The sequence below is a fragment of the Mercenaria mercenaria genome, unplaced genomic scaffold (genome assembly GCF_021730395.1).
Source record: "Mercenaria mercenaria strain notata unplaced genomic scaffold, MADL_Memer_1 contig_2188, whole genome shotgun sequence".
NCBI classification, from domain to species: domain Eukaryota; kingdom Metazoa; phylum Mollusca; class Bivalvia; order Venerida; family Veneridae; genus Mercenaria; species Mercenaria mercenaria.
In genome coordinates this window covers 33,829-56,107 of record NW_026460229.1, presented here as the reverse complement: position 1 = coordinate 56,107, position 22,279 = coordinate 33,829, and the positions used below count along the sequence as shown (strand labels likewise).

General features: G+C 33.3%; 1 protein-coding gene across 1 annotated transcript; it reads right to left on the bottom strand.

The window, feature by feature from the left end:
- Positions 1-16,465: 16,465 nt before the first annotated feature.
- LOC128552235 (uncharacterized) lies at positions 16,466-22,040 on the bottom strand. The gene is made up of 5 exons (XM_053533267.1): positions 21,938-22,040; positions 18,432-18,606; positions 17,676-17,855; positions 16,999-17,098; positions 16,466-16,797 (listed from the first exon to the last, which is right to left on the bottom strand). Exons 1-5 carry the CDS (start codon positions 21,981-21,983, stop codon positions 16,786-16,788), a joined length of 513 nt encoding a protein of 170 aa, XP_053389242.1. The 5' UTR covers positions 21,984-22,040; the 3' UTR covers positions 16,466-16,785.
- Positions 22,041-22,279: the final 239 nt, after the last annotated feature.

Sequence of the window (22,279 nt, the reverse complement as noted above, 5' to 3'; positions counted from 1 at the left end):
CAGGGCTTGAACCCGGGACCCCTCGCTTACAAAGCAAGTTGCCTACCGACTGAGCTAACTGGCTATCTGACACAGTACGACATAAGAATTGTAAATATCAAAAGTCAAGGCTACAGGTAGATTTGCAAAATGCTGTAAGTTAAGCTCTGATTGGCTAGCGAAAGGATCGTTAGAACGAGGCTATGAATAGGTCGTTCTCAGATCCTATGCGTAGCGTAATAGGAGATGTACTTAAGTCACATTGGCTTGGATTCGAACATTATAAGCACGACCAAGCTTACATGTAGCGAGCCGTAATATTGCACTTCCCTATTATGCAGAATCAGAACTTTAGGATAATAATGGAATGTCGGCCTAGCCATCTCGTTTTTCTTTTTCACAAAATAGTAAAAATGTACCCGATTGTCAGTCAACAAATATGGAACTCTTCAATGATTTGTTTTCCCGCGCCGAAGGTGACTCATCGATTCATACAAAGCTAGCAGCAGTTAGTTTTACAGCTGAATTTTACATGTATCAGCTGTTTAAATTTTTTTCTAAAGAAGTAACAATCATTATCTCTCACTATAATTTACAGACATCCATTTTTATTACAAATATTGACTGGGGCCAAAATTCGAAGTGTACCCTGCTCCCTTAAGATTTTTCAATTTATGAACAAAAGCGGATTTACTGGTTCAGCATTTTTATATATCTTTCGCAAATTAAACCAGATAAAAATGTTTTCAGTAGCATGAAACGAAGTCTGTATATGAGCGTCTACACTTGCTCACCCCTCACGCTGAAAATGAGCCAAAATTTACAATTTGTCGCTACAAGGCAAAGAATGTAAAATACGTGCGTTTTTATCAATCTATGGCATGATTTAACGTATTATGTCATAAGGATTGTATAACTATAAGGGCAAATTTCTATAATATTTCGAAAATAAAATGTCCCCACCCCCTATTTGCGTATTTCATAGGGTCCCTACCCTCCGAAAATCCCTCTGATTGACGAAATGCATAACCCGTGGGCTAAATATGCGCTACGTTGGTTAATAATAGTAAAAATGATGCCTTTACGGTACTAAAACACTGTTAATAGTGGTAGAATTTTAGAAAATCGTATGTGTGTATATTGACTCTCATGCATTGATGTGTCTTCACCGTAGCATTTTTGAGCTGCTGTGCCGGTAATTAGCGTTTTATGTCCCCAGAAAGTTTAAAACATCAAACAAGAGATTCTAAACTATATAAAACCGCTCAAAATTAAAAGTTCCATCGAAATTTAATTTTGGCCGATTTCTCTTAAGGTAGCAGGGTACACTTGGATTTGAGCACGTCCAGGTTTACATGTAGCAAGTCGTAATATTGCACTTCCCTATCGTGCCGAATCAGAGTGGCCACTTTATTAATTGTGTGCATGTTTTGTGCTTTTAATTAATCACAAAATCAGGACTCTCATACAGAAATACAGAAAGCTATCAAATCGAATGTCGTACCTCATCAATTAAAATCATCAATTTTGCTCTTTTTGGACAGCCTGCAATAATCCCGTTGCAGGAACAATTTCCTTTTTTTACATTTCTCAATTTCATAGGCCCTACTGAACTACAGGATATTAATGGAATATCTGCTTATCCATCACTTTTTTCACAAAATAGCAAACATACCAAGCTAGCAGCAGTTAGTTTTATAACTGACATCAGAATTTTGCAACTGTTTAAATTTTCTAAAGAATCAACAATTATTATCTCTCACTGTAATTTACAAATATCCCAAATCACAAAGTTCTAATTACAAATCACAAAGTTCTAAGTTTTGTCGGGGGCCAAAATTCGAAGTGTACCCTTCTACCGAAAGACTATAAGTAAAACAAAGCATTGTTTGTCTCTCATATAATACACAACAAAAAATGGACACACTTCTAAATTACTGTAGGAAATCGGAGTTAAAAATACGTCAATAATTATTTAGCAATAATTTGATAAAAGCATAATGCACCGATAGATAAACAGCGTTTTCATTTCCAGAGAAATATTTGAAAACAGATCTAATATTTACATGCCTCATTTAAATATATTTTAACCAGGATTGATATCTTTTTTATTGTTTAAATTAAACATTGAATTTTAATGACAAAACATGCTCAGTATATTTTTATTCACAAAAATATATAGATAAATTAATAAAGAAAAAGATATTGTTAGGTTATATTATAGTAACTCAGTTCCTTTTGATTTCATGGATCTCATTGTACTTAAAACATTTCGAGGATGTAAAAATCGTATAAAGCCAGTAAGTATAACGGGTATACTTACAAAAATGAAAAAATAGATGTTATGCTACAAATAAGGGAAACATTCTGTTTTGAACATCCTCATAAGATTCATTATGCCATATTTCACAAATAATATGAAACTACAATTTTAATCAATTCACTTGTAATAGTGAGTAGTCACTTCCTATTTGGTGTAAACAGTCCTTAACAAAATCGACGATTTACAATCACTTAACATGGTACCCTATGTTTCTTAAAGTTTAAAGTATCCATGGCAACAGAGATGTTTAAAATAGCTTATATCATGATTTTTATCATAATTTCTTATAAAAAAATATCAAATAAAGTTTTCTTTCTAATGAATGTAGCTTTGAAACATCTTATTTCTAGCGTAAGTAGTATTTTCGTGTTGTTTGTATTTATTTAGACCGTTTCACAATTCGCCTTCAATGTTTCGTTTCATCGTATATTCGCCTCGAATGTCGAAAGGCGAACACACGACAAATAGGCAGTTTTCGTGTTTTTGTGTCTTCCTCATTTCGACCCGCCGACACGAACAAATATGTATTATTTCAACCTTTCGTGTTTTCGTTACTTCGACATTTCGCCCCGCCGACACAAACAACGAAATTGCAGAAATTAGCAACCATAATATTTTGAGAAATGTTTAGATAGAAAAGTGTTAAATTTGAAAAAGGAAAGGTTTGATGGCTTGACAGGATTTTTCTTATCTAGTCCTTTTCCACATCTTTCCTTAAAGACACCGATTCTGGTATGCCAGGTGTGTGTCAAAATGGATTTTTTTTGCTGGATTTAAGGTTCCTTCGGTGGATATTGTCTTGCCATTTTAAGTACGGGTTTGGCATTTTTAGTTTTTATGTAGGTTTAGGAGAACATACATCTAGGCATTTGTCCTTTAAGGGCACATAGTCATTACATATTTCTAAATAGATGCTGAGGTCATTTAACGAAGAGACACATATGATTGTTCTTTGTATAGTGAAGCTCTCTCTGCGTTCGAGCCATTTGGACTCTGAATCTCTTCTCGCTTTCACTCTGTGACCCAGCTCCTTTGAGTTATTATGTTTTGTTTTCAGCGCCATTATTATTGAAATGTTTTCTGTCAATGACGTCTCAAATCGAGATTCCTCATGCATAAAATTGACACCAATAGGTTAGAAATACGCCATAGATCAGCTGCATTAAGCCAAGAGTATTATCAGAATCTGGTATGAATGTAAATTTCTAGTCTCCCACACTCGTATACAGTGAAATCTTAGATTCATTTAAAAGATAAAGTTGACAGAATATACTACATATTTACTATTGGTCTAAATTGTTTATGTACTTGTAACACGTATAGATATTGACTTGTGCTCAACCCAGGACTATTGTACGTAGATGGTAGCTTGCCATAACGTCCTCGCAACAACATTTTTAACGTCGTGGTGAGCGACCTTCTATTTTTCACATTCTTCTATTTTTGACTTAAAAAGGTCTTTCCGTGTGTCCTTCTTACACTATTGTATTTCCTATTAGTTTAAATGCATGACATCCTGTATTTGATAATTTGATTTTTTTTCATGTTAAACCAATAATGTCCCATTTGCAAAATAATTCGAGCTATGCAATGTAAATTTAGGACTCTCAAACCAACCTTACCAGTATAGTTTTCTGTAAAATATTACAGCACTCCAATTTTTGACCTCATAAGCATTTTATAACGTTTACTAAAAGATATTTTGTCAGGAAAACGGATCATTAATGATATATGTTTATACATTTTTATATTGTCATTATTACTGTATTAGTATACACTTTGAGAAATATTCAAATGTTAAGAATAAATAACACCACCAATCCGATTTAACAGCTACAAACTTACACCTAAAAAGGGACTTGTGTCCTCAAGACAAGCTTTAAAATATAAACAGATTTTCTCTAAATTTGCCCGACTTTAAAAATACTTTATCATGGCGCTATTAAAAATTTGCTGGTACAAAACGGACAGTCTGAAATCTGAAAGGGTATTATACTTGTACATAATGAATTCATGATGATACTTAAACATGTACATTGTTGTCTCAAATTTTTCTTCTAACAATTTAGGGATGCCAAACCATGAAAATAAAACTGAATCCATTGCATTTTGATAAAATCATTGTTGCTACTCTTCGGCTTGAAAATTTCTCTTATATTGTACAGACACTAATACTTTTGATAAATAGTTTACATAATACCTATTTAGATGTATTATAGACAAACACATTGAAATGAAAATAACTCCACCTGCAATAGACAAAATTAAGCAGTGCTAACTTGTCATTTAAATGTGCTAACATCCATTTGCCAGTTTGCCAGAAGGTTCTTGTTATTCGTTAGTGGTGACTTTTCTTTTTGATTTTGTCACTTTACATTCTGAAGTGGTACATTTTCATTCTGATGAGGTTCGATATTATTCGGTAATGGTTTCATTTATCATTCGACTGTGGTTTCTTGTCATTCGTCATTGCTAACTTGACATTTGGCTGTGCCAATTTGTCATTCGGCAGAGGTTACTTGTTTTTTGTCACTGGTAACTTGTTATTTGTCATTGGTAACTTGTTATGTGTCACTGGTAACTTGTTATTTGTCATTGGTAACTTGTTGTCATTGGTTTTGTAACTTGTTATTGGTAACTTGTTATTTGTCATTGGTTTTGTAACTTGTTTTTGTCACTGGTAACTTGTTATTTGTCACTGGTAACTTGTTATCTGACAGTGCTTATAATGTCATTCGACATAATAACTTGTAATTCGACTTGTAACTTGACATTCGGCATTATCACTTTACATTATGATTTGGTATATTTTCATTTTGGCATGTTTACTTGTCATTTTGCAGTAGTTACTTGTAATTTGTTAGTGGTACTTTTTCATTCGGATGTTGTCACTGTACATCATTAAGAGATATATTTTCATTCTGATGTGGGCAGGTTGCTGTTGTAACCTTTCAATCGATAGTGTTTAATTGTCATTCAGCAGTGCTAATGTATCATTCGGCAATACTAACTTGACACTTGTCATTCGGCGTGCTAACTTGTCACTTTGATGTTGACACTTTACATTATGAAGTGGTACATTTTCATTCTTTTAGACTGTGCTAATTTGTCGTGTTTGGCGTAACATAATATTTTAGATATGGCATATCCGGCTAACTTAGCCTAGCCTTTCCAAATAGACAACCTGGTTCTTAAACATGCCCGGTGTAGCGTACCGATACACGCAAAGGCTTCTTTCCTGGAAAGAGCTAGAACTGGCTAACCCCGGACCTGGATTGATAGTCAAGCGTGTTACGACACAAACACACGCACACGCACACACACACACACACACACACACACACTTCATTTAAAATGCACGCCCAATTAGATACGATGTTGCACATGTTAACTTCCCATTATCTGCGCCTTTCAATGGACTTGAATTATTCTACTAATGATAATAAAAAAGAAAGTAAACCGCTAGTTATAATTTGATTCATCTACAATGCTGCCTTTATTTTCTTGAGATGATAATTTACTCATACACTAAAACACTGTGCTGAGGATGCGGATGCTGATTTATGGCAACCAACTTTTTTTCCTATGCGGACTTCAAAGAAATCATTTATCACCTTGGTAATTAGCAGTTGAAACCTAGCCGATGGTTTTTTAAGGTAGGGAAAGTTCATTTTTGGATATAATATATTGTAAAAGTATGGAACACATGAACACCGCGTTTTCTTTTTCCTCATACCACAATGCTCGAAACAACGATAATTAGAGTCGAATCAATAATGGTGAAAATCAAAACCCCGAAGTGAAAACACAAAACTGCGATGATGAAATCACGAAACCACGATGAGAAAAAAAAACGTGATAGAATTGTTTTAGACTTTCACAATAATAGTTTCGACTTTCTCCATTGTGGTTTCTGCTTTTATCATTGTGATTCAATTTTAATCACACTTTTGACATTCGACTTTTGTGTTTTTACCATCATAGTTTCGACATTCATCATGAAAGTTTCGACTTTCACGATCGTGGTTCTGAGTGACATCTCCGTCCTTCTCCGCATGTGCAATGTGATCTATTAGCGCTGCAGAGCTACTGTCCATAAATTCAGGTTTACACATGGAGCGCAAACGCGTGATTTTAGCGTTAAATTATTTTCAATTTCAATAAACTTTGTTCACATACAGGCGTACATGTTTTTAAAACTAAACAACATTCGAAGGGGACGTAACATTCCAGGTTCAAGTTGCAATGCTGTTATAGCCATTTTCACAATACAGCACACGTTTTTAGTTTATGCATTATATATGCAATCAAATCATATTTCCACATAAAACTGTTACCATAAAAATAAATATGGAACTATATTTGATTAAACTGTTTATATGGCAACCATTCATTTTTGAAAATGACAACCATACAGACAAAAATCTATCATATCTTGGTCAGTGTTTGTGATAAAGCAATAAAGTAGTATCTAAATAGAGCTGAGACATTGACCTTGTACTCAGAGTATTTTTATAGTAATAGATTTATAAGCATATTCATATATTAATAAGAATGATACAAAATTATACAATTTTGCAAAGAATTCTAATTTTAAAATGTAGCAGAAACAGTTTTTATCTGGTGTTAAAATCGCCCAGTATTTTCTAGAATAGTATTTTGTTTCTTTGAATGTATATAAATTATTCTACATTAGGTATTTTAGCTAAAGTGCTACAACGAACACTTCGTGAAACAAGATATTACTTAAACTAACTAACATGATAAAATATACTGTGATCAATAAATCAATAAACCGCCGATTATTTAGCCACATCATATGAACAAATAGGGTAATCACTTATTTGAATGAGGAATCAGTATGTAACATTTCAATATAATGCAAAGTCTTATGGAATGTTTGTCAAAATTATTCCTGGTTGTTGCATTTGACACAAAAATTCAACTCCATGTAAATTTAATTTAAAAAGTTGTTTGTACATGCATTACTGACCACAGCTAGCTAGGTAAACCAGTACACAACGATTTTTGAATGCAACACTACACTAACTCTATTTAATTTATATTGGAAGATAAGATTTTGTACAGTCAACCTATAATATCGCCTGTTATTATGTAACTGTATATTACAAAATGGATAAATTGATGGTGTTAAGATTTTTGTGTATAATTCAGTAACCAGGTAAAATTTCAAAATATATTCTCTAAGACTGTGTTCTTTACGGTCTGCTTTACAATTGGTTGTATATTTTTTTTTACATGATTGAATATACAATGAATTTGACTAAATGTAAAATTGCATAATTTTGTACTTTTAGCCAGAGAAAACTATCGAATAAAAGCATAATACAGGTAGTGAAGTGCAAATCCTTTTACGTGCATATGTTCAAATAGATATTCAGGACATAATTTATGACAAAATTATAGACAATAGGTTAGAGACCACCAATTCAAAAAAGTACAGGGAACTTACTGGGAATGGGGTAAGTGTATACCTGGAAATAAGGTAACGTCTGTGCGTTCTGATTGGTCAGTCATGTAAACAAACCCAGGAAGTGATTATTTTTTTCAAAATTGATATTTTCTACTGCATTTGCAGTATTTTATTATACATTTTGACAAAATTTGCTACATTTTATGTGTATTGAAAAAAAAGTTTTATATATTCATATGTTTTTCGTCCGATATTTTAGTAGAACTAAAATAGTTTTTGAAAAACTTGTAATTAAATATACTTGTATGGAAGGCCGTACACGCCATAATGTTACAGTGTAAGTCTATGGGAAAACAAATGATGGTCTCTAACCTTTAGTGTAATATTCAAGAGAAAAATACTCGGCCTGAAAATATGAACTGCTATTGAATTGTGATTGTGGTGGCACCTTAAGTTCATAAAGATGTTATGGGTCTAGTTTGGAAAGTCCACAAATGTAACTGTTGATGAATTTAAGTAAAGCGAATATATACTAGAGACTATTACCGAGTTAATCATCCATTCATTTATTTATGTTATACCTCCACAAAAAACATGTAGTATTACATTGTATCTTCTTAATAATGTATTTAAATGTATCAGACAATCCAGTTTATGTATCTGACATGTTTAATGAATGCGTTCAAGTGTAATGCTGTCTTTTTCATGCAAGTCCAAAACCTTAACCATGGTCACATGCAAATAATGCCAAAATAATATATGCTAAAGGTTCCGATAATATGTTCATTGTTAATATCAAGCTTTTTGTGTAAACACGAGCCGTCCAGTCGATTAGAGAGCCAGTCACTAGCAGAGCTGAAAAATAAAATGACGTTATATGGTATAAAGAATAACTCATCCAGAACTCGATCAATATACCCGTGGAACGGTAATGTTAACTGACGATACAGACACTCGCCAGAGCCAGACAGTCTGATTCGTTCGACATACTATTGGGATATTTTGGAAAATAATGCACGTGAATTACTTTGATATAAAAAAAGGATTATTACAGGTAAGTTATTAATATTCTGACCTTTTTCGCACAGCAACAACAGACGACTATCAAAACAATAAACACGACCAGCCCTCCAACACCACCTCCTATGTATACTCCAAGACTCACGTTTACACTCCTAATAATTACAAATAAATAAACATGTAGTAAGCTGTAAAAATTACATTATAGACTTTATTTCCAACCGAATAATTGGAATACATGTGAATGTTATTAAAGCGAAAGTACACATGTACTCAAACTAAGGCATTTTAGAACATGCATGCTAGCATAGGAAAAGCAGAACGAAGGAGTATATTTAAAAGAATAATATGATATGATGAAAACAGAACGGAATCAATATCAAGATCTCTTTATACCAATAGAAGTGAGCTGTTTAAGTAGTTCCTGGCTTTCTTATTATACACATACGGAGATTTGTAGAAAGTGTTAGACGATCTAAAGAGAATTAAGAGGGTATGAACATGGAGTCGAAATTCAGTTCAATGCAACAAGGAAACAAAAACGTGAAATACTGTTCTAATTGTTTTGCTTTAGAAATTGATATATTAGATAATAGAAAAAATCCTTGCTTTGGAAACTGATTTTGTCTCTCAAAACGACATATATATATATTTCTAATAAAATATTATTCGTCAAGAAATGACTTTTCTTTGTAGTTTTAGAAAGTAATGAAATGAAGCATCTGCAATAGAAGTAAAACGGTTTACCTTTCTATATTTTGATTTCCTCCGGAATCGCAACACCTCCTGTCACGATGAGTGTAATCACCGCAACAACCATGTTCGCAATATTTGTTGTCAACTTCATTACTTGACACATCAATTTTACAAACTTTTTCTGCATAGTCTCCATCTTCTTGATATTCCCCATAGTCTTCATACGCTTATATAAGTAGAAATTTACAAAGTTGTATCTAATCATTTGTTCTTACGTTTTTTTTTAACAATTGCGCATGTTTTTAGTGTTACAACGTCTGCAAATTCCCGAGAATTGGTTTGTTCCCGAGCCCGGTAGGGCGGGGGTACTAAGGTATCCTGAGGGCTTCTGCACACGTTATAATATTGAACGAACATGCGTAAACGGATTTTAACCCTATTTTAACTTAAAGTGACACAACCTGTTAGAAATATTGCCTTCTTAGTTTAATCATATTTTATTGCATTATATACATAATATCCTTTCCGCAGCCTTAACGTACTAAAACGTATTAGCGTCTGATTGCCCTTTCACGCTTCCGTAGAAACAACATTTATTACACGAAACTTATTTTGAAAATATTTCTGAAATATCTAGGTCTGCAGTTCTCAAATACGGTTATATCTTACATCTGAGGCATATACTGACACTCTCAGACAACATCAAAAATGACATTTTGAGCGATTTGATGAAGTTCCAAAATTATCAATGTACCCTTGGTCCGTTACGGACCCCTGTGGGATTTCTGTTTATCCAGAGCTCAAATATTTTTTCATAGATTAAAAGCTGACATGTTGTACTAAAGGCCAGGTAATTTCAATTCGTAATAAAGTGCTGAAAATTGGCTCCCCAATAGCAAAAAAAAAAAAAAAAAAAAAAAAGTCCACGCGCATACATTTAGACGGGGTGACCCCTGCGCGTGACCCCTGACTATCTACGAATCAAAATGCGGCTTTCGTTTTCAAGTTTAGCATTTCTACTTTCATAAAACATACACATGCCTGGCGAGATTGCATAAATATGTGCTGGCCGTCCTAAGGTTATACACATATCTAATACAAAAGTATGAAAATAGCAAATGGATTGAACTTTAAGTTATACCAACATTATAAGCAGCCCTTCCCACTGCGTCTGATAATTTGTAAATTAAACTTATGGCGGTTTTATAATTTAAAGAATTGAAGAAAAACACCTAGATAATGTTTCAATTACACAATGAACAGTGTTGTATCATTAGAGGACAATAAGGTGTTATTGCCCTCTAATGGGTTTTGTATTATTTCTTTTCCCTAGAAAGTTAACAAACAGTTCATTTAGACTCCGGATACCCTAATTTATACAAATTCCAGCACACATTGTTTAGTAGAACTAGAAGTTATATGTTCGCATAATTTTACAACAATGTTCACTCCATAGAGGTTAGCTTTTCACTTATGTTATGGCATATGTTATAATCTTAAAAACTATATTCTAAATTAACAAATAGAACTTAATGAAAATATTTGTAAAGCCAAAAAATCAAATTAATGTTTGATTTGGGTTTTTTGACATTGTATCAAATTAATGATTTTGACTTTGGTGAAACGGGCTATTGGATGCCTGTGATGTATCCGAATAGATTACATTATAGAAGTAGTGAAGATTTAGAAACCTGCATATTTGACATTGCATCAGCTTTGCTCAGCAGGGACAGCTCAGATCTACGGAACTAGGGATCGTGAGTTCGATCCATGGCCGCGGTTCATGTTCTCCATCAAGATTTGATGAAAGACACTGTGTCTGAAATCATTCGTCTTCCACGTCTGATTCATGTAGAGAAGTTGAAAGTTACTCGCGGAGAACAGGTTTGTACTGGTTCAGAATTAAGGAACACTGGTTAGATTAACTGCATGCCGTTACGTATCTAAAAAACCGTTGGAAACGGCGTTAAACCCAAAAACAAACAAGCAGTTAGAACACAGTAATTTCTCTTGTATTTGACAAAATGGCATTTTTGGGTACAAACTATTTCTCGTATTAGAATAGTCACCATATTTTTATGGTTGCGAAGTATGCTATGAAGTTTCAGTAATTTCTGTTATCTTTGATTTTACCTGTAAAATGCGAAAGAAAGAACAGTAAGAATAACTTTCTGAAACTCACAAATGACTTCGGTTGGCGCGTGCATTTCAGTTGGGAAAGTTATATTTTGAGATTTCAATATTTTACCCACTAGCGTTACTCCCAGGCGCGGAGCGTGGCATACTCGGTTACTCTGCTGATTGCTATATAAGTTAACATTTTCAATTAATGCCTAAAGGCGCTTTAAATAAAAAAATTTAAAACAATGCAAGGTAAAGTCAATGTAAGCGCATATTTGTCAATATTTTTACTGTATTGTAAATTTTATTTTTAAAAATACAAGGCCGTAGCTTGGCTGATGTATGGTTCGATTTATATTTTTTAATTTATATTTAGAGATCAGTTTAGTATATACTCGAACTTAAATGTGAAATCTGTTTAAAACACTGAAGGCTACCCCACCCCTCTACTCTCCATCCCCAGGAAGAAACAGTTACAAAAGTCATTGATTTTATCTGCTTCGTTTAAGTGTCCGGTTATCTTATATCTTATTCTGTACGTCTAGGGCGGAAACATTTTCAGATTATATAACTTCTCGATTAAGTACGCCCAGTAAATTATCAGAACCTGATATGAATGTAAATTTCTAGTCTCACATATGTGCATCTACTGAATTTTAAAACCGATTTTAAAGGTAGTGATTACTTGTTATTTGTCATTAGTAACATGAACTACTCGGTACTGCTTATTTGTCATTCGACAGTGCTACTTTGTCATTCGGCAATGCTAACTTGACACTCAGCTGTGCTAACTCGTCATTCGGCAGTGCAGACTTGTCATTTTAATGTTGCTACATTTCATTATGATGTTGTACATTTTTATTCTGGTTTGGTGCGATGTTATTCAGCAGTGCTAATTTGTCATTCAGCTGTGGTATGTTGTCATTCAGCAGTACTAATTTGTCATTCGGCAGTTGTAAGTTGTTTTCGGCAGTGGTATGTTTTCATTCAGCAGTTGTAAGTTGTCATTCGACAGTAGTAAGTTGTCATTCAGCAGTGGTAAGTTGATATTTAACAGTTGTAAGTTGTCATTCGACAGTAGTAGTTGGCATTCAGCAGTGGTTAGTTGTTATGCGGTAGTGGTAAGTTGTCATTTAGTAGTGGTAAGTTGTCATTCGTCAGTGGTAAGTTGTCATTCGACAGTAGTAATTTGTCATTCAACAGTAGTAATTTGTCATTCAGCAGTGGTAAGATGTTATTAGGCAGTGGTAAGTTGTCATTTAGCAGTAGTAAGTTGTCATTCGGCAAGTGTAAGTTGTCAATCGCCAGTAGTAAGTTGTACATAATGAATTCATGATGATACTTCAACATGTACATTGTTGTCTCAACAATTCTTTTTCTAACAATTGGGATGCCAAACCATGGAAATAAAACTGTATTCATTGCATTTTGATAAAATCATTGTTGCTACTCTTCGGCTTGAATTTTTTTCAAGTTGTACAGTCACTAATCTTTCTGATAAATAGTTAGTATAGTACTTTTTTGATGTATTATAGACAATCACGTTGAAATGAGCTACACAATGTGAAAAACCAACATAGTGTGTTTGAGACCAGCATGGATCCAGGCCAGGACCCATACTATTCGCTGTCAAAGGCTATTGAAATTAGAGAAACTGTTAGCAAACAACATGGATACGCAGCTGGTCTGGATCCATGCTGGTCGCAAATGCACTATGTTGGTTTTCTCTTGGTGCGGCTCAAATGAAAATAACAACAGCTACAATAGATAAAATTAAGCAGTGCTAACTTGTCATTTAATTACATGTCCGGTGTAGAGTACCGATTCACGAAAAGGCTTCTTTCCTGGAGAGAGCTAGAACTGGCTAACCCTGTACCTATATTGATAGTGAAGCGTGTTACGACAAACACAAAAGAAAATGTTATTCTGCACGCACAATTAGATAAGATGTTGCACATGTTAACTTCCCATTATCTGCGCCTTTCAATGGACTTGTATTATTCTATGATAATAGAAAAGAAAATTAACCGCTAGTTATAATCTGTTTCAGTTTCATTTACACATCTGCCTTTATTGTCTTGATATAATAATTTACGCATAAACTAAACCACTGTGCTGAGGATGCGGATGCTAATTTATGACAACCAAATTTTTTTTCTATGCGGACCTCAAAGAAATCATTTGTTACCTTGATAATTCGCAGTTCAAAACTAGCCGATGTCTTTTAAGGTAGGGAAAATTCATTTGTAGATATAACATATTGGAAAAGTATGGTGTCTCATATGGAACATCGAGTTTTCTGTTTCCTCACACCATAATGCTCGAAACCACGATAAGGAAAGTCGAAACCATAATGGCGAAAGTCAAAAACCCCACGTGAAAACACGAAATTGCGCTGATGAAATCACGAAAATCAGCGCTGCAGAGTAACTGTCCATAAATTAAGGTGTGCGCATGGAGCGCAAACGCGTTAAATTATTTTCAATTCCAGTAAACTTTGCTTACATCTAGGCGTACAAGTATTAAAAACTAAACGACATTTGAAGGCGACCTAACATTCCAGGTTCAAGTTGCAAAACTGGTATTGCCATTTTCACAATAAAGCACACATTTTTAGTTTTTGCATAATATATGCAATCAAAATAATGTTATATCATATTAGGCCGGGGCCAGCAACGTCTACTATGCATCCCTCTCACGACTTTTTTCACAGGTACCAAATTGTATGGCAGGGCCAAATCTTTCAAAATAAAAATGTTACCATAAAAACCTTTTTGAACTATTTTGATTAAACTGTTTCCATGGCAACCATTCATTTTTGGAAATGACAACCATATAGACGAAAATCCATCATATCTTGGTCAGTTTTTGTGATAAAACAATAAAATAGTATAAAAATAGAGCTGAGACATTGACCTTGTACTAAGAGTACTTTTTATAGTAATAGATTTATAAGCATATTCATATATTAATAAGAATGATACAAAATGATACAATTTTGCCAAAGAGTAACATTTTCTTATTTTAAAATTATATTAAATGTAGCAGAAACAGTTTTTATCTGGTGTTAAAATCTCTCAGTGTTTTCTAGAATAGTATCTTGTTACTTTGAAGGTATATATTTTATTCTACACTAGGTATTTTAGCTAAAATGCTATAACGAACACTTCGGGGAACAAGATATTACTTAAACTAAATAACATGATAAAACATACTGGGACCAATAAACCGTCGATTATTTAACTACATCATATGAACAAATAAGGTAATCACTTACCTGAATAAGGAATCAGTAAATAACATACTTTACAAAAGTTACGTTACCATTTCAATAAACTTCTTAAATACTTTTCTTAAAGAAAACTGTTTAGGAATATTCTGTTATCAAGTTATCTAATACTATTGCAAAATAGAATAGTTCCATACTTCTCCAGAAGTGAGTTTTTCTTTCGTTTTTGCACGAAGGTTTGGTAACTACATTAACCATTAGTTCTTTCTTTTTCGTAAAATCCCAAAGACCGGACCAACATTGACCATAGATTTATCAATTAATTAATCTGTGTAAAACAAAATTGGTTAAGGTGCCGCCACAATCACAATTCAATAGCAGTTCATATCTTCAGGCAGAGTATATTTCTGTTTAAAATTGCACTAAAGTAAAGTCTTATCAGTTGGAGCCCGCCCGCTTAGCTCAGTAGGTAAGAGCGTTGGTCTACGGATCGCGGGGTCGCGAGTTCGATCCGCGGGCGGGGCGTATGTTCTCCGTGACTATTTTATAAACGACATTATGTCTGAAATCATTAGTCCTCCACTTCTGATTCATGTGGAGAAGTTGGAAGTTACTTGCGGAGAACAGGTTTGTACTGGTACAGAATCCAGGAACACCGGTTAGGTTAACCGCCGCCGTTACATGACTGAAATACTGTTGAAAAACGGCGTTAAACCCAAAACAAACATTAGTTGGTCAAATTATCATCAACATGGAAACACATGATGACTTATAGTACATATGCCGCTTGGGAAATGTTTGAGTTTCATTTAGACCGAAAGCTTACCCTAAAATATTGAAATCTTACGCGCATTCAAACTACATTAAACACGTATTTACAAAAGACAAAATTTAATTCTTTTTGAAGTACAATATGTATACTGCAAAATCTTATGGAATGTTTGTCAAAATTATTCCTGTTTGTTGCATTTGACACAAAATTACAACTCCGTGCAAATTTAATTTAAAACGTTGTTTGTACATGCATTACTGACCACAGCTAGCTAGGTAAACCAGTACACATCCATTGTTGAATGCAACACTACTCTAACGCTATCTATTTATATTGAAAGGTAAGATATTTTTTCATTGTACAGTCAACCTATAATATCGCCTGTTATTATGTAACTGTATATTGTGTGTGAACAGATTTACAAATTGGATATATTCTTGGTGTTTGGATTTTTGTGTATAATTCAGTAACCAGGAAAAATTTCAAAATAAATTCTCTAAGACTGTGTTCTTTACGGTCTGCTTTACAATTGGTTGCAATTTATTTTTTTACATGATTGAATATATATTGAATTTGACTAAATGTAAAATTGCAAAATTTTGTCATTTTAGCCAGAGAAAAATATCTAATAAAATCATAATACAGGTAATGAAATGCAAACCCTTTTACGTGCATATGTTCAAATAGATATTCAGGACATAATTTATGACAAAATTATTGACTTTAGTGCAATATTCAAGAGAAAAATACTCGGCCTGAAAATATGAACTGCTATTAAATTGTGATTGTGGCGGCACCTTAAGTTCATAAAGATGTTATGGGTCTAGTTTGGAAAGTCCACAAGTGTAATTGTTGATGAATTTAAGTAAAGCGAATATATAATAGAGACTATTACTGAGTTAATCATCCATTCATTTATTTATATTATACCGCCACAAAACATGTAGTATTACATTGTATCTTCTTAATAATATATTTTACTGTATCATACAATACAATTTATATATCTGACATGTTTAATGAATGCGTTCAAGTGTAATGCTTTACGACATATTTTCAGTCATTTTCATGCAAGCCAAAAATCTTAACCATGGTCACATGCAAATAATGCCAAAATAATATATGTTAAAGGTTCCGATATGTTCATATGTTCATTGTCAATATCAAACTTTTTGTGTAAACACGAGGCATCCAGTCGATTAGAGAGCCAGTCACTTGCAGATCTGAAAAATAAAATGACGTTATATGATATAAAGAATAACTCATCCAGAACGTGACCAATATACTCATAGTATGGTAGTGTTAACTGACGCCCGACTGTCTGATTCGTTCGACATACAGTTGGGATATTTTGGGAAATAATGCACGTGAATTATATTGATGTAAATTAAGGATTATTACACGTAAGCTATAAATATTCTGACCTTTTTCACACAGCAACAACAGACGACTATCAAAACAATAAACACGCCGAGCCCTCCAAAACCACCTCCAAGATATACTCCAAGACTCACGTTTACACTCCTAATAATTACAAATAAATAAACATGTAGTAAGCTGTAAAAACTACATTATAGACTTTATGTCCAACCGATTAACTGGAATACATGTGAATGTTATTAATGCGCAAGTACACATGTACTCAAACTTAAGCATTTTAGAACATGTATGCTAGCATAGGAAAAGCAGAACGAAGGAGTATATTTAAAAGAATAATATGATATGATGAAAACAGAACGAAATCAATATCAAGATCTCTTTATACCAATAGAATCGGACTGTTTAAGTAGTTCCTGGCTTTTTTTATACACTTACAGAGATTTGTAGAAAGTGTAAAAGAGAATTAGAGGGCATGAGCATGGAGTCGAAATTCAGCTCAATGCAACAAGGAAACAAAAACGTGAAATACTGTTCTAATTGTTTTGCTTTAGAAATTGATATATTAGATAGTAATAAAATCTTTGCGTTGGAAACAGATTTTGTCTCTCAAAACGACATATATATATTTCTAATAAAATATTATTCGTCAAGAAATGACTTTGCTTTGTCTTTTTAGAAAGTAATGAAATGAAACATCTGCAATAAAAATAAAACGGTTTACTTTTCTGTATTTTGATTTCTTCCGGAATCGCAACATCTCCTGTCACGATGAGTGTAATCACCGCAACAACCATGTTCGCAATATTTGTTGTCAACTTCATTACTTGACACATCGATTTTACAAACATTTTCTGCATAGTCTTCATCTTCTTGATATTCTCCAACACTTGCGTTTACATTCCTAATAAATGCAAATAAAGAAACATGTATTAAATCGTAAAACTTCACATTATAGACTTTATGTCCAACCGAAATATTGGAATACATGTGAATATTATTAAAGATACATAAACGAAAGCATTTTAGAACATTCATGCTAGCATAGGAAAAGTAGAACTAAGGAGCACATTTAAAAGCACCTCTTTTGGCATGATATGATGAAAGGAAAACAAAAAACGGAAATAATATCAGGATTTCTTTATACCAGTGAAAGTAGACTGTTTAAGTCGTCCCAGCATTTCTTTTGAATACATATAAGGGAATTTTTAGAAAGGGTTGGACGATCAAATATGAACATGGAGTCGAAATTCAGTTTAATGCAACAAGGAAACGAAAAACGTGAAATACTGTTCTGGTTGTTTTGCTTTAGAAAATTAATAAATTAGATAATAGAAAAAAATCCTTGCGTTGAAAACTGATTTTGTCTCTCAAAACGACGTGCATATTTCTAATGAGTATTCGTCAAGAAATGACATTTCTTTTTCTTTTTCAGAGAGTAATGAAATAAAACATCTGCAATAGAAGTAAAACGGTTTACTTTTCTGTATTTTGATTTTCTCCGGAATCGCAACATCTCCTGTCACGATGAGTGTAATCACCACAACAACCATGTTCGCAATATTCGTTGTTAACTTCATTACTTGACACATCAATTTTACAAACTTTTTCTGCATAATCTCCGTCTTCTTGATATTTTCCATAGTCCTCATATGCTTATATGAATAGAAATTTACAAAGTTGCATCTACTCATTTTTTCTTACGTTTATTGTAACAATATCGCATGTTTTTAGTGTTAGAACGTCTGCAATTCCCGAGAATCGGTTGGTGCCCAAGCCGGGAGTACCAAGGTATCCTGAGGGATTCTGCAGACGTTATAATATTGAACGAACATGCGTTCACGCTATTCCACCATAAAACGTGTTAAAATGTAAAATATGAATATCATCAACGTCACTAAATCTTTATGAAATATGCGTGAAAGTCAGTGTGACGTCCTTTCTATTTGAATTATCCGTCATGGAGCCGTTTTATGTTTACGTTTTGCTACGAAAAGTGCATATGTGTAAAGCCGTGTCAACAGAGCGCTAGGATCTCTGTTGAAACACGTTTACTCTTTGGCTGAAAACGATGAAAACAGCAGTTTTATGCTAGAATGTACATCCATCGAACTTCTGTAAGATCCATATGAACTATTTAGATGATGAACTGTTCGTAATCAAATATTATGTACCACTTGCTGTTTTGTTTTACTCATATGGGAAAATTAGACCCATCGTGAAAATCACCACAAAAGCCGATAACAAGTTTGGCCAGGTAAATCTGCTGTCGAGACTGTTCGGTAGTTTTCGGCCTATTCCGTACCTTAGGCCAATGTCTAACCCTTCTTCGCCAATGTACAGATACATTAATACTTTTGATCATATGGATTGTACGTAATTTACAGTGATTGCAAAGATAAATAAGAAAATACAAAACCTAAATGGTATTTGGTGGATTAATCAGGATACCATTTATAACGGTATTCTCAACAAACACATTATTATAAAACCGAACAAACACTTGCAAAAATAATTTCTATTATCTTACAATCAGACGGAAGCTCGCTTTTATAATACTTTGTTTGATGATCATGATAAGGTTTTAAATAGATGTTTGTGTAATCAAATAACTGCACATTTATTATTATGATATGATAGTTTGATAATTTATTTTCAATATTCCATTAGGCCAAATGGCCCATGAGGATATACAATACATGATATATGGCAAGACAGTGTACATCAAATAAATCTATATGCAAATGAAGTTAATGTGCGGAGAAGGTTTACAATGCATTGCATAATGATATCCTTAATGCATGATAATATCAATGCCTAATGAATGAATGTTACCGAATATTACTGAATATTACAAACCATGCGTTTTACAAACCACACAATCTTATGATACATTTTCAGACGAGTTTTATATGAAGTCTAGCTTTGCAAACTTTTTGTTACATAGACATATTTGACAAAATATAACATGGTAGTTTTTGTAATAAAATGATTACCATATATTGTTGTCTTTATTAGCAATGTAATCATACGCTGTCGTGAGCGGTGTATAACTAGCTTAGAATCTTATGCCGCAGGCCGAAGACCGAAATTTAACTTCTTACTGACTCCTAAACTACACCTGAAGATCGAAGAACGTCAAATATCAAAATAGCTTTTGATTTCGGGCTCAATGATCAAAATTCATAAAATTCTAAAAAGCCAAATTTTGATCTTGTACTTAATGAACGGTCTGTTCAAAGACTGATATTGAATGGAAAAAGTCAAATATGGAGCAAGTAATAAGTGTCAAGAAATGTTGAAAATCGTACTTCAAATTTTGAAAAGCTGAATTTCAGTATTATTCTGAAACTGCGATCTGCTCAAGATCATAATACAAAAAGTAAAAATCGAGCAAGATCGGATATATCGAAATTCAAGTTTTTAAAAATCTAAATAGATTATTCCCGTATTATAAATCAAGCCTTCTCGAATTTTCAAAGCAATCGATCTTAAAACTGTGATTGAATTTGAAACTGACTTTTGAAACAGCTGGATTTCGATCTAGCATTAATTTTATTTGCGAGCGGGCTCGACGTTTCGAAAATCTAGCACTGCATGTCGGACAAGTCAAATTTTTAGCCCGAATATCGAGCAGGTATTGAATTAAGAGCCAGTTTAAAGATCGTATTTTTTCAAATGCCGATTGACTAGAAATTCATGCTAGCTCAAAATATTTAGTTTATTTCATACTAATTTGTTTTAGCTCGATCGTGATGAAAGCTTATTGTAATCACTTTTAAGTTCGCTTCCTGGAAAAACCAGTACTGGTGTCATATGAGAAGTCAAAGTCGTGACCCCAGAGGGGCTCGAGACACGACCCTGGGTTGAGTATTCATTAGAATACTGCTCCCCTCAAAATATTTGAATTTCGATCTTCCTGCTGGCTCTTATTTCAAATCTGCCTCGAAATTCGACAATTTCTTTTTCTTTATATTCCGATTTCCGAGTTTGTGTGAAATTCAATGTAAGCGAAATTCAACGTCATCCTTCGAAAATTTGAATTTTGATCTTCTACTTCCAACTTGCCCAAAATATGCCTCCTCAAATTTCAACGTTTTGAAACTTTTAAGTCTTTTTTTTTTCTTCTTACACGCTCGAAATTTAATTCAAGCTCGAAATCAGTTCCTTAAGATTTCCATTTTCGACAGACTCGGTGTTCAATGCTGGCTCGAATAAAACACTAAATATTACAATTTCGAGATTCGAGCAAGATTCAAATTCGATGCAAACTCGAAATTCTTCTTTTTTAAATTTTGTATTTTTGTTTAAAATTGACTATTGGCTGTAAACAAAATCGATTTATGGAGCGTCCACTAATTTATAAATCCGTACATGTGTGCTATTTAGCGGGTGAGAAGAAATCAGTCTTTACCGTTAAGGAGCTTAAATTCCGTAATTAACGGAAATATACGAGAATGTTCGAGTCTTTCCGGAAACGACAAAAAAGCCTATACTCATCTGCAAAATGCTTAAAAACGACCATTTATTTCTTCACCTAGAAAACTGAAATTAATATTAAGCAATAGCTACATGAATATAAATTACTAAGTCGTTTGCAAAGGTCTTCAAGGGCAAATAAGAATCTATTTATTCTTTGATAAACAGGAGAAATTTCAGCAAATTTTCCATATTTAATTATGTTTCTAATTGTAGATAGACAGACAAAGTATACTAAAGATGACAATTTTCTTTTAAATCAATTTTCAAAATAAAATATTCATAAGAAAGACAATGCATTGAATTGTCATATCGTTTGCAAAGCTAAAATACCCATAATACTTTTTCCATAAATTTAAATAAAGTAAAGGCTCCTTCTTTGCGCTATATAAAATATTTTCACTCGTGCGAAAAATCGATGGGTCTAATTTTCCCATATGTAACCACAATATAAATATTTTTCATATTTATTTACAATTGATAAATAAAAAACAAGAAAGAACAAACCAGAAACTCCAAGGCACAACAAAACGCATATAAATTGGTATCTCATGTTGATATATTTGGCTGGATGTGCGAAAAATGAGCTTGAAAAGAAGTGGTTCAAAGTTCAAAGCATTCATGTGCTTTAGATAGATAAACCCGGTGACAGACAATTGTGGCAGTTCAAATTCGTGTATGTTTTAGTGTTTACTGTAAAATGATTTTTATTCGCGTAGGATGAATTTTCGCGTATTTCGCGCTAGGACTGATTTTCGGCCTATTCCGTATTTTTTCATTTCTCAAATTGAAACTCGCGAATTAAAGCCCGCGCGAAAAAGTCCTTTTTCACATTTGCGCGAAATTTCA

Excerpts from the sequence above, each read along its gene's own strand:
- LOC128552235 (XM_053533267.1), bottom strand. The coding sequence starts at position 21,983 with ATGAGATACCAATTTATATGCGTTTTGTTGTGCCTTGGAGTTTCTG. Across the intron at positions 18,607-21,937 it reads GTTGTGCCTTGGAGTTTCTG|CATATGAGGACTATGGAAAA; the intron begins GTTTGTTCTTTC and ends TATTCATATAAG. Across the intron at positions 17,856-18,431 it reads GAAAATCAAAATACAGAAAA|GAATGTAAACGCAAGTGTTG; the intron begins GTAAACCGTTTT and ends TGCATTTATTAG.